Genomic DNA, 14,958 nt, shown 5'->3' with positions numbered 1-14,958 from the left:
TCACTGTGTCTTACCCCAGTCAGTTCAGAAAAAGCCACCTCCACATTAATTTTAATGAAAGGCAAGTGCTCTAAGGTCTCTAGGCTGTTTTGAAAAATCGCAAGTAATTCAAAAATATTATAGCCTTGCAGAGAGGAGAAGAACTCCAACCTTGTCTGTCTATAATTTTCATTCCTCTTAATTCCCTTGGGTTTTTCTTTTATTCTTCCTTTGTTCCTCTACACATTAAAAAAAGTTACTCAGATGAAAGAAAAATGCAAGCTTATAATAAAGTCTAACTGATATATTAACTTAATTGTGGAAGAAACTCCAGCCATACAGTGACAATAATGAGTGTTTATACTTTCCTCACCATGCACAAAGATGGGTGTATTATTTCACAATTTTTTCTTTCCTGGCAGGGTGTCAGGCAGAGTGAGGTTACATGGGCAGCCCTAGGCTCATCAGGGAGTCAGTGACAGGATCAGGAGTAAAACTCAGCGTGCTCTATTTCTGAATCTGTGTTCTACATAGAGGACTAGCAAAAACATAGGCAGCATCCTTAAATGAAAACTCATGTTGAGGAAGGAAGTTTCTGTAGTTTGGGAAACGAACACTGAGCTGATCAACTGATTTTGAAGTCTCAGGGATTTTTGAGGTTACAAACCAGAAAGCCACAGAATAAAAGTTACCTTACCTGTGAGCTTATAAACCTGCCAAAGATTTCGGTATGTGTCACTGAACATCCATATGGATAACTCATGCTTTCCACCCAGCGGTCCTAACGGTTTCAATCCCCCTTCTAGATCCCCTTCCAGCTGCCCCTTCCTTCAGCTTGTTTTTTGCCATGTGTCCCCTCTTCAGTGCTGCCCTATGTTCTTATTTCAGCCCTCCCCACAGCCCGTTTACTCTTCTCCTGCTACAGTTGCAAAACAAAGCAAACCCCTACAAGTCTATGTAACACTCAGTCATCGCGAACGTGGGGTTTGCAAATACACAATCCAGCAAATTGCAGTGCTAGACATGTGTTTACTTTTGCTGTTGAACATGTGTAACAAACCCAATGTTAAGGTTCTGTGCTTCTAAGGTACTAAAGAGTGACGTAAGATTTAGCCCAAAGGTCAAAGTCCTTAACTGTAAAAGATTGCATAATGTCAAAATTGCCTGTTCTAATCCACATCAAATTTTAGCAACAAGTTATCCTACTCTTCCATCTTCCCCCACTGCCATATAGATGACATGCATGTTTAAACTCAGGCAAAACCTTTCTAACAATGTTAACAAAATGTCAGGAACTCTAATTTAAAATTGAAGTATAATTGCAATCTTAATTATAGAATATCATAAACTCCTGTTCAAGGACAGAATGAGAGAAACTCCCCATTTAACCTACCTGCTCAGGAAAGATCTGAGATAATACTCAAGCAATCAGTCATAAAACCTCTAGCTCCCTGTTTATTAGCCCAATAAGTAGTCCTTTAGAAGGAAAATAAATTACTGTGCATTATCTCTGGGATGCCTGATACCATATCTGACCTTCAGCATCATTACTGCACACGTGAAGGTCTTTTTTTAGAATAGCAAACATAGGAAGAAGCTGGGCACATTCTGAGAGTTTTTTGCAGCTCCAGGGACTTTGTTGGTATTTTTTTTTTTTCAGTTTTTAACCACCACAAATAAGGTATAAGATACCACATCTTCTTCTTTATGTGCTTGAGTTCCTGGGAAGTAGCAGGGGAGAGGAACAATTAACAACAATTACAATTCAAAGATTATTGTTAATATTTCTCCTGTGGTAAATCTGCATTAGCTACATGTTAAGTGCACATGAAGCCTTACTAAACAGTCAGAATACAGGATTTACTCTGAGGTTGCTCTTGTACTGCTAAGTCTGCCCCTTATAGAAGAGGGAATACTGGAAGTTTGTGCAGTCGCGGTCTCTGGATGGTGGGACCTGCATGGAGCAATTCAAAACTCCAAGATGTCAAATGAAGTCTCCTAAATTCCTTCTCCTAATGTGAGAATATGTGGCTGCTTGTCCATCATAGGGACTAGATGGAAACCTACAGCATTGCAATGCATCAGAGTTAACATTTTGAAAGCTCTTGAAGGTCTCTCTCCAAAGTTTCTTTTGAAAGCTTTGAGCCTTTGCAGACTATATTGACCATCTAGAATTTACTTTAAAAATAATGATGCAATTCAGCAAGCTGATGATAGCTGTAGGATTGCTGAGAGGTAGTGGTGAACTAGGAAAGGCAAAAGGAGGCATAAGATGGAAACAGGACTAGTAATGCTATGTCACTGCTGCGGTCACGGCACTGAAAACGCTGCAGAGGCATGTGCCTTTATTCCTTTTAGTCTCAAAAATGTCTCTTTGTAATGGAAATCATAATTTAGATTTGCTGAATGTCACTTCTGAGGAGTGCAGAGCTTTACAAAATTTGAATTTGGGATGTCTATATTGAGAATGGCATTTTACAAGGAAAGGGAAGGAAGCTGAATTTCTAGAACCTGGAATTTGGAAACAGCAGTATATACCATTTTTTTACCCACTGAGATCCACTCAGCTGAAAAATCAACAAAACCAAACCAAACTTAAAAAAAAAAAAAAAAAAAGGTCCTAACACGATTTCATTATTTGACTCAAACTTTTCAGGATCTGAAGCTGAGATTATAGAAAATTTCAGCCAAACCCAAAGATTTTTAAAAAAATTCTGAGCCACTGGAGCTGCGGAAAAGAGGAAGATAACTGAATTAATGCTGAAAAAATGCTGAAACAAAAGACCTCATCATGAGAATTAAGAACAGAGCAATCGGGTGCGTGTTTTTTGGGACCGGTATGGGAAAAATGACCAGCTTGCTGGCTTTGAGTTATTAAATACTGGAACTCATCTGATGTGTATGTATCCCAGAGAAACAAAGGGTTTTTCCAGTAAACTCTCATGTCGCAATGTATACACCATACTTTAAATCATCTAGGAACTGCTTTCTCTACATTTTAGGCATCTACATGTGAGGAATAGTCTCTGTTCACTTGTCCATCGTATCTCTGTGGTTCAGAGCCTGTTGTCAGCAAGAGCTTATTCCTACTTCAGTGTCGCTACACTAGATAAAACCATCAAAGTAGAGAAAGAAAGGCAGCAGTTGAATGAGTGCCCTCTTCTTTACTTATAGGCAATTTAAGGGCATTGACTTTGGAGCCAAAATGGGGGGGAAGTGCTGTTACAGTATATTCTGCTTAACCTGTTGAGTTCATTGCAACAGGATGTTACTGAGACGTGTCATGTGGCTAGGCTTTCAAAAGGGCCAAGTAATTACATGACCTTAGCTCCTTTTGAAACTGCTACGTAGAGGCTAAAGTAAAGAGCATTTATAGATTGGAAGCAAGTGGTGCCAGATTAAAATATGATGCATTAAAGAAACAAGCAGTTATGGCGTGCTTTATGCAATCTTCCCTTTATTAAATGGAAGTGTGTGTCTGCAACTCTCTCTGACCTTGATAGAGTCTCAAAATATGTATCATTAACAGTGACCTCAGCAGTTAATGGTATAAACCAATTTCTTTGCACTATAATTGTGAATATTTTTGTAAATATGACCCAAACTGCATGAGCCCTAGTAAATAAGTGCCCAGAAAGATTACCTTCAGCTACTCCACCATCTTACCTAGTTACTTGCTAAGATAGAGAAGGTAGCTGGGAAAATGCAAATGGAAAACTGGGAATTTTTCTTTCTCTCTTATGTGAATATTTTATTTTCTGCAAGCAACGGAGTAGAATATTTTCATAATCTGATCAATACATTCTAAAATTGATATCTTATTAATACAAATTCAGCATGACTAGAAAGCTAGCAAAGTCTGTTAAGAACCAAAAAAGGAGCCGCTTACAAAGTTCCCTCTGCATGAAGCTGTGACCTAGTGCTTTGTACCACAGGGATAAAAGTTGTCTTTAAAACATGCCAGTTTGCAGGCCAAAGCAGTATATTACTGGGGCATTCTAGGTAAAATCAAACACAGAATTTCAGGATGCCCATGGTTATGATACTGAATTCCCAGTCTGAGCACCATGTGTGTGTATTTAGGCCCATGAATATGCTGAGGGGTAGATTCTTCCCCAGTGGAAAAAAGAGCATAGAAAAGTTATTTTGGTGACTATTTGGTGACATCCTGTTTCACTTTCAGTCTCAAGGGAGTCAGTGCCATAATCTCTGCACAATTATCTTTCATAGGTCTGAGATTCTCCATTCCCGAATGCTTCGTTTTCCCCCAACTTGGCAGAAGGTTTATCTACTCCTCCCAAGGCAAATTGTGGCAGATGAATTCATGCTGTAAAAAGGGTCAGCCTGTCTATTTGTTAAAGCTAACCCCCTAAGGCAGATGATCCCACACACGCAGATATGCTGATGGCCACAGAGACCCGCCATTGAGTCTCCTGTGGCCTCTGGCACAAATGTGTTTCCAGAAGGTCAGAGCAAGGCACGTGGGACCGGAATGCTCAGGCCGAACTTCCAGCTTTTGAGGATCATCTGCCTTCACTAACTGCACCAAGCTAATTAAATGAGCTTCCAAATCCATTTAGTTAAATGGACGTATTTCCCCAAATCAGTGCAAGTGTGACTGCTGCTGAAATTCAGTTAAACTAAATTGATAAAAGGCCGGCTGAAGTATTTTCTATATACCAGCATTGGACTGGTTTATCTTTCCAGTGCAATCTGACATATTCACCCTTCTTCACCTTTCCCAGTGTTTTACATCATTACAAAGGTGCTTAAATTGCTCTTCACATGCTTTATAGAAAGAGGATAGGCAATGCCTACGTAATGCACCTTTATAACGATACATCTGTATTTGTACAAAGGATTTGTGCCAGTGTAATTATGTTAGTTAAAAAAAGCCCACTTTTAACACTTAATAGAAGCACTTCCACGGGGACAAAAGATGTATTTACAAGCCTAAAGTGGAATATAAAGTAGAATGCATGGAGAAACATCAACTTAATTAAAGGCTTTTTAATGAATGCATTTACCATGCAATTACGGTGGTGTAATTTCTGTGTGTTAACCCAAGCCTGCCACTGATTCTCCAGGTATGACATAGGGTGAGTTACTTGTAAAATGGGGGAAATAAATATCCACTTTTGGTAAGCCTCTGAGACCCTCAGACAGAAGGGACTATGTAAGTATAAAGCATGATTATTACTATTTTACTCATCCGGCAGTAAGTTACACAACAAAACATCAAAAGTCCCTTTGAAAATGTGCATTTCCCAACAAGCTGTAGGAAGAAGCTTAAATTACTTTTCTCAGAGCAAGTAGCTCACTGTGAAACCAGCTGCTCCAAGTGTGAGTCAGCAGCCTTTGCAGAGTCAAACCCAACAGCACCTTTCTAAATTCGCCCTCATTAAAAATTTTGATGATCCTGGTAGAAGTCCCCCAGGTACTTGCCAAGCAACGCTGTTGATACAAGGAGAGAAAAAAAAATCCACAAGAAAAAGATCTCTTTCCGCTGCAGTTACTTTGAAGAGAGGAGGGAAGTCATTCTTCATTATTTCGGTTACTAATCCCAGCAGGTTTGCATCATTATCTGATTAAAATGTCCTTTCTCATTGTTTGAAGACATAGTCAGAGGGACCAGTGTTAAAGCCAACTTTCTACAGCAATACCTGTGCTCTTGCTCTGGGAGCGCGGCAATAACCCTGCCTCCTGCCCAGCCACCACCACCAGTGCACAGCTGCAACCTTTCCCCTTACCACTGCCACTGCAATGCCCACTCCCTTTTGGAAGAGTGCTTTCCTGACAAAGGAGTGTTTAAAAGTAGTTTTATTCTAAAAAGTCCTGCCCAAATGGCGGAAGGCATCTGTACTTGCTATGTTTGAGTGATCTCTGACAACTGTGCTTAATTTGCAAGCACAAATGGAGCTGGCGTTTGACCAGTGGACGGCTGGGGTTGCCAGCTGGGCTGGGATGCTGAAAGTCAACCCAAGGTAACGTCTCTGCTAGCTTCAGTCAGGGAAGCCTGCCCACAGCCTGTGAGCAAACAGGGTTGTATGACCACCACAGCATAGCTTGTGTAGTGCTGTCACCTCAACAAGGACTTTACATCCAGCACGAGTGGCCATCTATCCATCTACAGCCAGGTTGGTCAGCTGTGACTTGGCCTTCAGCAAAAACTTGGCATGCCCATGACTCAAACGCATGGCATCTCACTCAGCAGCCCTTAACCCTTCCACCTCGGCCATGACTTCCTTCTATGTAAAAAACACGTTTTACAGGCTGAAAATGTGTCCTCGCAGACACTTGTGCAAGCCAAGCTATGTTTGAATGGAAACAGTTGGCTGAAGTTAGGTGCTTGGTTCAGTTCGCAGCACACAGGAGAATAAAATCAAGCTCACTTCACTTTACTAAGTATGTTGGTTTGCAAAGGCTAATGGAAGCAGCAAGCAGTATCCTCCCATTTTAATAGACATGCCTTTGAATACATACACAAAACATTTCTGTTGAAGAAATTGGTGTCACTCATGTCGCTGCAAGGGTGCTCTTCATAGTTATCAGAAAGAGAATCTATGCAAACGTGTAAGACACAAGTAAGTATTTGTGACAACTGAGGTCTATGAAGAGGTTGCAATGAGGTAAATTTCTTTTAGAGTATTTGAGGACCACACTTGTTTACTTTGCTGAAAAACTTGAATCAGATTTCCATTTTCCTGGGAGGAGAGAATGTTTTCAGTAATATCACAGCTAATCCAGTCCTTCGTGCCCCTTGAGTTGCTAGATAACTTCAGACACGGCAGGAATGACACACAGCCTTGAATGCAGAACTTGCCAGCTGAAACGCAATGTAAGGAGAGAGGAATGGCCTTTCCAGCTCTGCGTGGGTGAGCTTGAGCTCTGTGGATGATGCAGAGCCAGGGGACCCATGCTGCCCCATGCTGGCTCCCCCAAGAACATGCTGGGGCGCATGAAGTGGATCCCAGTGGATCCGTGTATGAGGCAAAATGGTGTTTGTAGATGCAGCCAGCTTGAATTCCACCTTATGTGCTTATGTCTTGTATTGCCTGCTGGCTGCCTTTGGTCTCCGGAGACATCTTGACAAAGGAAATATTGGGCATAAGGCTATAGCTGAAATTGAGGTTGACTAAATATGGGCCTCTGCCTTCATGTGCGGAGTAAGTGGGGAGTAACTAGGGTGCTGGAAATTCATGCCCAGGCTTGCTGAGCACTCACTCAAGCCCTCAGAAGTTGCTCTCCTGGCCAATACCTGGAGTACACTGGCAGAAGTAGGAGGCAGTTATTACAAAGACTCTCAACTATGCATGTTGAGAGTACACATAGGTGAACTTGCCTCAAAGTACCAAATAAATTAATGTAAGAACATAATATTTCTAAAAGTAATTATTAGGCTGGAATCATTGCTGTGACGTAAAGTTTTAGATAGATATCACAGGCAATATAATCTGTCCCATGATGCCTCAGGAGAAACATCATCATCAAAAAGCAGCTCTTCTTGCTCTGGTGTGGTGGCTTGACCCTGGCTGAATGCCAGGTGCTCACCAAAGCCCCTCTATCACTCCCCTCCTCAGCTGGAAGGGGAGAGAAAATATAACGAAAGCTTGTGTGTCAAGATGAGGACAGGGAGATCACTCAGAAATTACCATCATGGCAAAACAGACTTGACTTGGGGAAAATCAGTGTAATTTATTGCCCATCAGAATAGGGTAGTAAGAAATAAAACACAATCTTAAAACATCTCCCCCTCACTCCTTCCTTGTTCTTGGGCTTAACTTTACTCCTGAATTCTTTACCTCCCTGCAACCCAGCAGCACAGGGAGACGGGGAATGGGGGTTGTGGTCAGATCATCGCACGTTGTTTCTGCTGCTCCTTCCTCCTCAGTGGGAGGGAGGACTCCTCACACTCTTCCCCTGCTCCAGTGTGGGGTCTCTCCCACAGGAGACAGCCCTCCACAAACTTCTCCAATGTGAGTCCTTCCCACAGGCTGCAGTTCTTCATGAACTGCTCCAGCCTGGGTCCCTCCACGGGCTGCCGTCCTTCAGGAACAGGCTGCTCCAGTGTGGGTCACCCACGGGGTCACAAGTCCTGCCAGCAAACCTGCTCCAGCCTGGGCTCCTCTCCCCACAGGTCCACAGGTCCTGCCAGGAGCCTGCTCCAGAGTGGGCTTCCCGTGGGGTCACAGACTCCTTCAGGTGCACCCATCTGCTCCAGTGTGGGGTCCTCCCCAGGCTGCATGTGGAGATCTGCTGCACTGTTAACCTCCGTGGGCTGCAGGGGCACAGCCGGCCTCACCATGGTCTTCACCACAGGCTGCAGGGGGATCTCTGCTCTGATGCCTGGAGCACCTCCTTCCCTTCCTTCTGCTCTGACCTTGTCTGTCTGCAGAGTTGTTGCTCTCACATATTCTCACTCCTCTCTCCAGCTGCAATTGCTCTTGTGTAGTTTTGTTCTTTTTACCCTGTTCTTAAATATGTTTATCCAGAGGCACTACCACCGTCGCTGATGGGCTTGGCTTTGGCCAGCAGCAGGTCCATCGTGGACCGGTTGGCTTTGGCCCTGCGGGACACAGGGGAAGCTTCTAGCAGCTTCTCACAGAAGCCACCCCGATAGCCCCCCTGCTACCTAAACCTTACCATGCAAACCCAATACATCTGGTATTTCAGTTAAGGTAGCATTTACGCCATGGTTAATGACTGGAAACTTCGGAAGAAGGTACGTCTATACCTGCATTTGAGATAGACAGACTGTATCTTCATTAGCAAGCAGTGCAGCCGTGCAGGAAGGCACGGCTATGGAAGGCACGACAGATGCCGAGCACCCAAACTCGGCCTTTATGGGAGCCGGGGATGATTGCTTCGGTCTGCGTCTAATGCGGTCCCGTGCATTAGGCACGCGCCAGGAGGGCATTTTCCAGTTCCGTTCCACCTGCAGGGAGTCCCTGGCTGTGCAAGCTCCTCGCAGCGCGATCCGAGGAGAGGGGATGAAATCCCCATCGAAAGCACTGAAGGGGAGGTGGCAGAGGAGCGGTACCTTCTGTCTCACACCGACTCTAATCCCGTCCCTGACAGTGACTCCCCGGCTTGCTTTGGATTTGCCATTTACCTTTCCAGCAGGATGGGACTTGGAGCGTTTCACTCCTTTCCCGTATGGATGAACGCAGCCGGGAGGTGCTTAGCGAGTTCGTAGGATTCGTGTGCGAGCTAAGCAGCTCCAACGTGCCGTGCTGTAGGAGCTGCAGAAAGAAAAGACAAAGGAAAAAAATCTCTCTCACATACCTGTTCTGAAATACAGCTGTAAATAGTGTTAGGATTTTGTCGGTATACGGTGCTTGCAAAGGTTTCAAATAAATAATGTTACGACCTCAGGGGCCTTATTGATTTTGTAATAATTTTGAAGAGAAGCCACTCAGTTTCCCGTTTGCTGACAAATTCTTTGCTCCCTGAGGAATTCCTATTGAACATGTATTAAAGACAGGATAAAATAATTCCAGGGAAGTACAGAGAGAGGGCTTTGTGCATGGACTCTGCTTAGCGAATGGGTATTTAACCTCTGACCGGTGACGACAGGTCTCCTTTAGCTCCATTAGATCAGCGGCAAGCTACTATAATTAAATAAAAAAACTGTTTAGAGCCTCACCGAACATGTCCTGGGAATTAAAGCATATGGCAGGGATAGGGAAAAAAGACTTTCCATATGCTAATGACCCTTGATGTCTGAAATAAATTAGATCCATTAGAGTTTATGCTCAATAAAAGAAAGACTTTAAGCACTCCAAAGTTAGTGACTCGAGACCGATTTTGGCTTAGAAATTCAATCTGCCTGCTTATTAATTCTTAGTAAGGCTCTGGAGGAGACAGGGGATGCAGAATCATAATTCTGTGCTGTATCAGAATTTTAAAGTGCCATCAGTTTCTTCTCCTTCTATTTTTTTAATTAAACCATTTTTCATGCTTCCCATTTTTGTTTTCCTCATTAATTTGATTTTGTTCCCATTTTTGTTTAATTTCTTTCTTTTTAAGGTTTCATTTATCCTATTTCAACTGAACAGAGAACCCAGAATGAATATGGATTTTCTTGTAAGTTTAACGTTTGATTTTATGTTCCTGGATGCTAATTTGGTGCTCTTCCTTGGGTCAAGCTCTACTGTTATGCCAGCTCTGTGTGACTAGGCAAAGAGGGACCTATTCGGCAGAGTAAGTGGCATGCTGCTTGCTTGACAGCAGTTGCACTCTTTCGCTGTCAGCAGGTTGACACAGAATGATAACGGCCCTTTTGCATGAGCAAAATGGGAGAAGATGCTGCCTCAGAGACAGAAACTGGAGAGAATGAACCCTCTCATTAAAATTTCCTTAGCAAATGGAAGAAATGTGGTACAGGGGTAACTTTTCTTTGAGCTAGAACTCAGAGATCTGCTTCCTGAGCTGCTGAGGAAAAAAATGTGATGTTTTGAGGCTGGTACACTGAGGGTTTGATAGCTAGGAGCTTACAGAGATTGATCAGTTCCTTTCAACATCTGCCAGCTCTCACCTCTGTGCTGAAGGGCAGCCTGGCTTAAATGGCTAGAAGGCAGGGAACAAAAAGGTAAAATAAAAATTATTTCACATGTTTTAAACTAAGAAAAATGGGGTACTAAAAAGTCTGATTTGGTTTTGCACTTTCTTTTTTCATTATGCCATCTCTAAAACTGTGATTCTTCACTGTATAGAAACACATCAAATTTTGGTCATATATTCAGACCTTTTGGAAAAAAAAGTCTAGTGGATAACGATGCTACAGATTAGCCTGGAATTAGTGCTGAAGATATGGTATAAGCAGCTAGTAGAAATATCATAGCCATTTTCTCGCAAGACAGCTCTAATAAATCTGGGTTCCTTTTCGTAAATTACCACATTATTTCTTGTGCTTGCTTCAGCTTTTATCCAAATACAGATGTGTTAATGCTAGTGATGACAATTCAGTGCTTCGTTCTCTGCTTTACTAGATTTTTTTTTTTTAAGGAAAATAGATGGAACGAAAAAATGGCTTGACACTTTATAATTAAAAAAAAAAAAACAAACTCAAAGATACATCCTGGTATTCCAGATATTCCACAGAAAATGGACTTTTGGGGTTTTTTTTGCTTTTTTTTTAGTTGAAAAATAAGGCTTATGAACTTTAAAAACCCACCTCTTTCTGTTATCAGATGAACCACTAAATACCAATATTATGACACTATGTCACTAAGACATACTATTTTATTTCATAGGGTTAATTTGCTTCATGAGACTAAGTCTATAACATTTGTTATGCTTAGTAGTTCACAGCCTGGGTACTAGGATAGATGAACGAGTTAAAGAGTTAGAACACAAGTTAGAGAGAAATCAAAGATTGTTTTCCATCAAAAGGGCATAGACCTGTTATATAGCTTTAGAAATGGATTTTAAATTAACCTATAAAAAGGTAGTAAATATCTGCAGGAAAGGAGAATAGTAAGAGTGTGTTTTCTTGAAAGTCCCTGTGAGGAGCACATTTCTTCAAGGTTCCTGGCCTCTCTCCCTCTAGCTGCTCCTGACTCCGATGATGTTGCTCTCTACGTTGGGATCGTCATAGCCGTGATCGTGTGCCTGGCTATTTCCGTGATTGTGGCCCTGTTTGTCTATCGCAAGAACCACCGTGACTTTGAGTCAGATATTATCGACTCCTCGGCGCTAAATGGGGGATTTCAGCCTGTTAACATCAAGGCTGCGAGGCAAGGTTAGTTGTCATTTCACTCCATGTTGACCAATTCAGGGAGGTGCTATAGGGTTATGGTCTCTTGGGCTACATGAATGATATTCGCATGGTGCTTGTTGGCACTTCGTAAAAGGGATAAAGATTATAAGCATTTGTTTCTGATGGTCAAGTGCTCAAAACCCACGTTGGAGATTTTCAGATGTGATCAAGAGCATAAAGCAGAGGAATTTAGCTTCTGAAGAGAGAGCGTGAATGCAAGCGTGAAACACAGAGTCGTTTATAGAAATACAAGTCCAGCTCAAATTTAATTCAAAGGCAAAGCTCTGACAGAAACAATGGAGGCAGGATTCATCACAGGAGTGGTATTACAGTACAGTAATTCTATCATGTCTTCCTCCCCTTTGTTTCATTAATAGCCTATTTTACTGTGCTCTGTCTCCACAGGCATAAATAGTAGTTTAAGAAGTACTGTAGCTTCAACAGACAATGTAGAAGAAGAAGTTGCAGTAGAACATCATTTAATAATGAGCATTTTTATCACTGGTGCATGAAACAGCTTGATTCTTTCCACAAGTCATTGGCCAGAAAAAACACTCTAAAGTTAGTGCTGGCTTTTTTAAGAAGAACCATATTTATGCTGTAGAGTTCCTCTTTTTTCCCAATATGGGTGCAAGAATAAATCAAAATAAGACTTAAGATGACAAGAGAACTGTCATTTGGAAGATTAACAGAAGTGCCATTTTCTTTGCTGGGCATACGTTTAAAACAAATCTCCAAGAAGCGTGATGCAGGTACTAACGCCCCACTGCGGGGAGTCATAGGCACGATGACTTCATAGGTTTGTTCTGGCCTTTATTTCAGGAATGCTATCATTAGGACAGTTAGATAATTTGGTTAATGATTCTCACTTAGCATTTAGGGAGGGGATATTAGTTAATAAAACTAGATCTACTGAGTATGGAAAACATCTTGCCCTGAAGCTAAGGATGTCATACTGGAAATCTGAGTGCAGCCTGGAAAAATGATCCCAATAAAAAGTCCTTAGAGCAGAAATGTGCTGTAATTTTGTATGACAGTTAGACTCCATAGCAGCTGGGGCAATACAAGCGCTGGGAGTTTGCTGGAGAGGTGCATGGAAAAGGAGACCAAGGTCAACCTGCAAAGACTTTGCTTATCGTAACCTTTGGTATGAAATGCAAAATGCAGAATGCAAACCTTAATCGTTACCCAGAAGAAAGTAATTGGAATAGAGAAGTAATATGGTTCTTCCTTCTCATCTCCAATGCAGACCTCCTGGCAGTACCACCAGACCTCACTTCTGCTGCAGCCATGTACCGGGGTCCTGTTTACGCCTTGCACGACGTCTCTGATAAAATCCCAATGACCAATTCTCCGATCCTGGACCCACTGCCCAACCTGAAAATCAAGGTTTATAACACCTCTGGGGCAGTCACTCCCCAGGATGACCTCTCTGACTTCTCCTCCAAGCTGTCTCCACAGATTACACAGTCTCTGCTGGAGAATGAGACCCTGAACATGAAAAACCAGAGCCTTGCTCGGCAACCAGACCCATCGTGCACTGCATTTGGGACCTTCAACTCTTTAGGAGGTCACCTAGTAATTCCCAACTCAGGTAAGTGCTAGCCATGCTGGCTTAAAGGCTCAGTTGTTCTGTGTTTTTAAGTGGACTTAGCATGATTTTATGCAGGAAAAAGCAGGGTCATTCCTGGGACTCTGCCTTTTCTTTGTTCAGAATATGTTTTTTCCCTCCAGTCAGGTGCTTCAAGTATTCTTTTCCCAAAGTCCTGGCCACCTTTTTAACAGAATATTGCAGGGCCACTTTCTGAGACATGCAAGGCTTCAGAGCTTCCCTGTGTGAGGTGAGATTCAGCATCTCACTGACCTTTTCCTTTCATGCAGCTCTAGAAAAGGGACTCAAGCCAGAAAGCCTCAATCTTGCCATCACGTATGAAAAGGACAAATTAATTAAAAAACAAATCGGTTGTTCCACTTCCAATTCATTGCAGACTGTGTGGTATTGAAGTAGGACTGCAGAATACTAATTTTTGGAAGGTTTTTTCCTGCACACATTACATACCCAAGGAAAATAAGACCTAAGAGTGTTTTTTCTATATTTCTCACTTTGTTATACATACTGTTGACTTGTTTTCCAGCTAGGAAAGAGGGGGACCGAGCAGCGAGTGACTTTTGATGTAATTGCAAAGTGCTGCTCAGTCTTTCTTGTACGGTACAAGGCCAGGCTGCCAGACCCTTTTCGAGCCACCCAAGCACCGGGAGTCCGTGTCAGAGCATCTAGGGAGTTCCTGGGCAGCCTTGGGAGGGCTTGGCTCTCGTATCCGGATCCTTTAGGAGAGCCCTACTACTGTTTGGTTCCTAAATGAAGTGTTGGCATTCAAAGGAAGTTCAGCACCTAGATGTTCCCGTGGGTTTGGCATGCTAATGAAGAACAACATAACATCTAAAGTGGGGTCGAATCAAATGCATAAAACACTGGATGTGGGGGATATGCAGGCTATACAGCGCTCAGGAGTCCCCCTGCCCGGTTTCTCTGGAGGTCTGAGGCCAGGTAGGACCACAGTACATGTGAGACCACAGCTCACAACTACCTGACATGGTAGCTCAATGTTTCACAGCATTTCTGCCTCCTTCCTTTATATTATGTGGTCAGCTCTTGGCCATTTTACATCACAGTGCCCTGCATGAGGAGATAGTGCCTACCCTTGTCTCCTGCTCCTTTGCTGGATCTTTTCTTGTTTGTTGATGTTATGGAGAAAGCAACATGCCTAGGTTGCCCGGGACCTAGGTGATCTGGACCTTCCAGCAGTCCCACGCTGCCCAGGGAGCAGCCAAAAGTGGTCGGTGAGCAGTAGCTGTACTCCCTGAGCTACTGTGGAACTGGGAGCAAAAATAACTATTACATTTAAGCTGAACTACTTAAAGAAATCTGGTGCTGACTGCTGAGCAATGTTGAAAATTCATGCTATACGGTCCTGGATTTCACATTTCTCCGAGAAGCAGCTGAAGGTAGATATTAATACTCAGGTTTCTTATGCCGTGGTGGTGCACATTGTCAGCAAAGTCTATTAATTAGTCACATTTAATTCACATATATTAATATCAATTTGTAAAGGGAAAAAAAGGTTATTTATTGCTGTAATCCTTTCAAAATTATTAAAATAAGCTTTGTAAAATATATCAATCTGTCTACCATTACCATGTATACCTCTGTGCTGATT

At 42.5% G+C, this 14,958-nt stretch overlaps 1 protein-coding gene across 1 annotated transcript in view; it reads left to right on the top strand.

Moving 5' to 3' along the window:
• UNC5C (unc-5 homolog C (C. elegans)) overlaps positions 1 to 14,958 on the top strand; it is a gene marked incomplete at its 3' end in the record, with an annotated part of 80,452 nt that overhangs the window by 54,901 nt on the left and 10,593 nt on the right. Inside the window, exons 9-10 of the mRNA XM_010288048.1 lie at positions 11,531 to 11,722; positions 12,990 to 13,334. Of these exons, the coding sequence (XP_010286350.1) occupies positions 11,531 to 11,722; positions 12,990 to 13,334 (537 nt within the window). The remainder of the gene's footprint in view (positions 1 to 11,530; positions 11,723 to 12,989; positions 13,335 to 14,958) is intronic.

This window comes from Phaethon lepturus, unplaced genomic scaffold (genome assembly GCF_000687285.1).
Source record: "Phaethon lepturus isolate BGI_N335 unplaced genomic scaffold, ASM68728v1 scaffold5315, whole genome shotgun sequence".
Taxonomy (NCBI): domain Eukaryota; kingdom Metazoa; phylum Chordata; class Aves; order Phaethontiformes; family Phaethontidae; genus Phaethon; species Phaethon lepturus.
The sequence above is the reverse complement of the archived record's forward strand: the minus strand, read 5'-3'. Positions and strand labels throughout refer to the sequence as shown.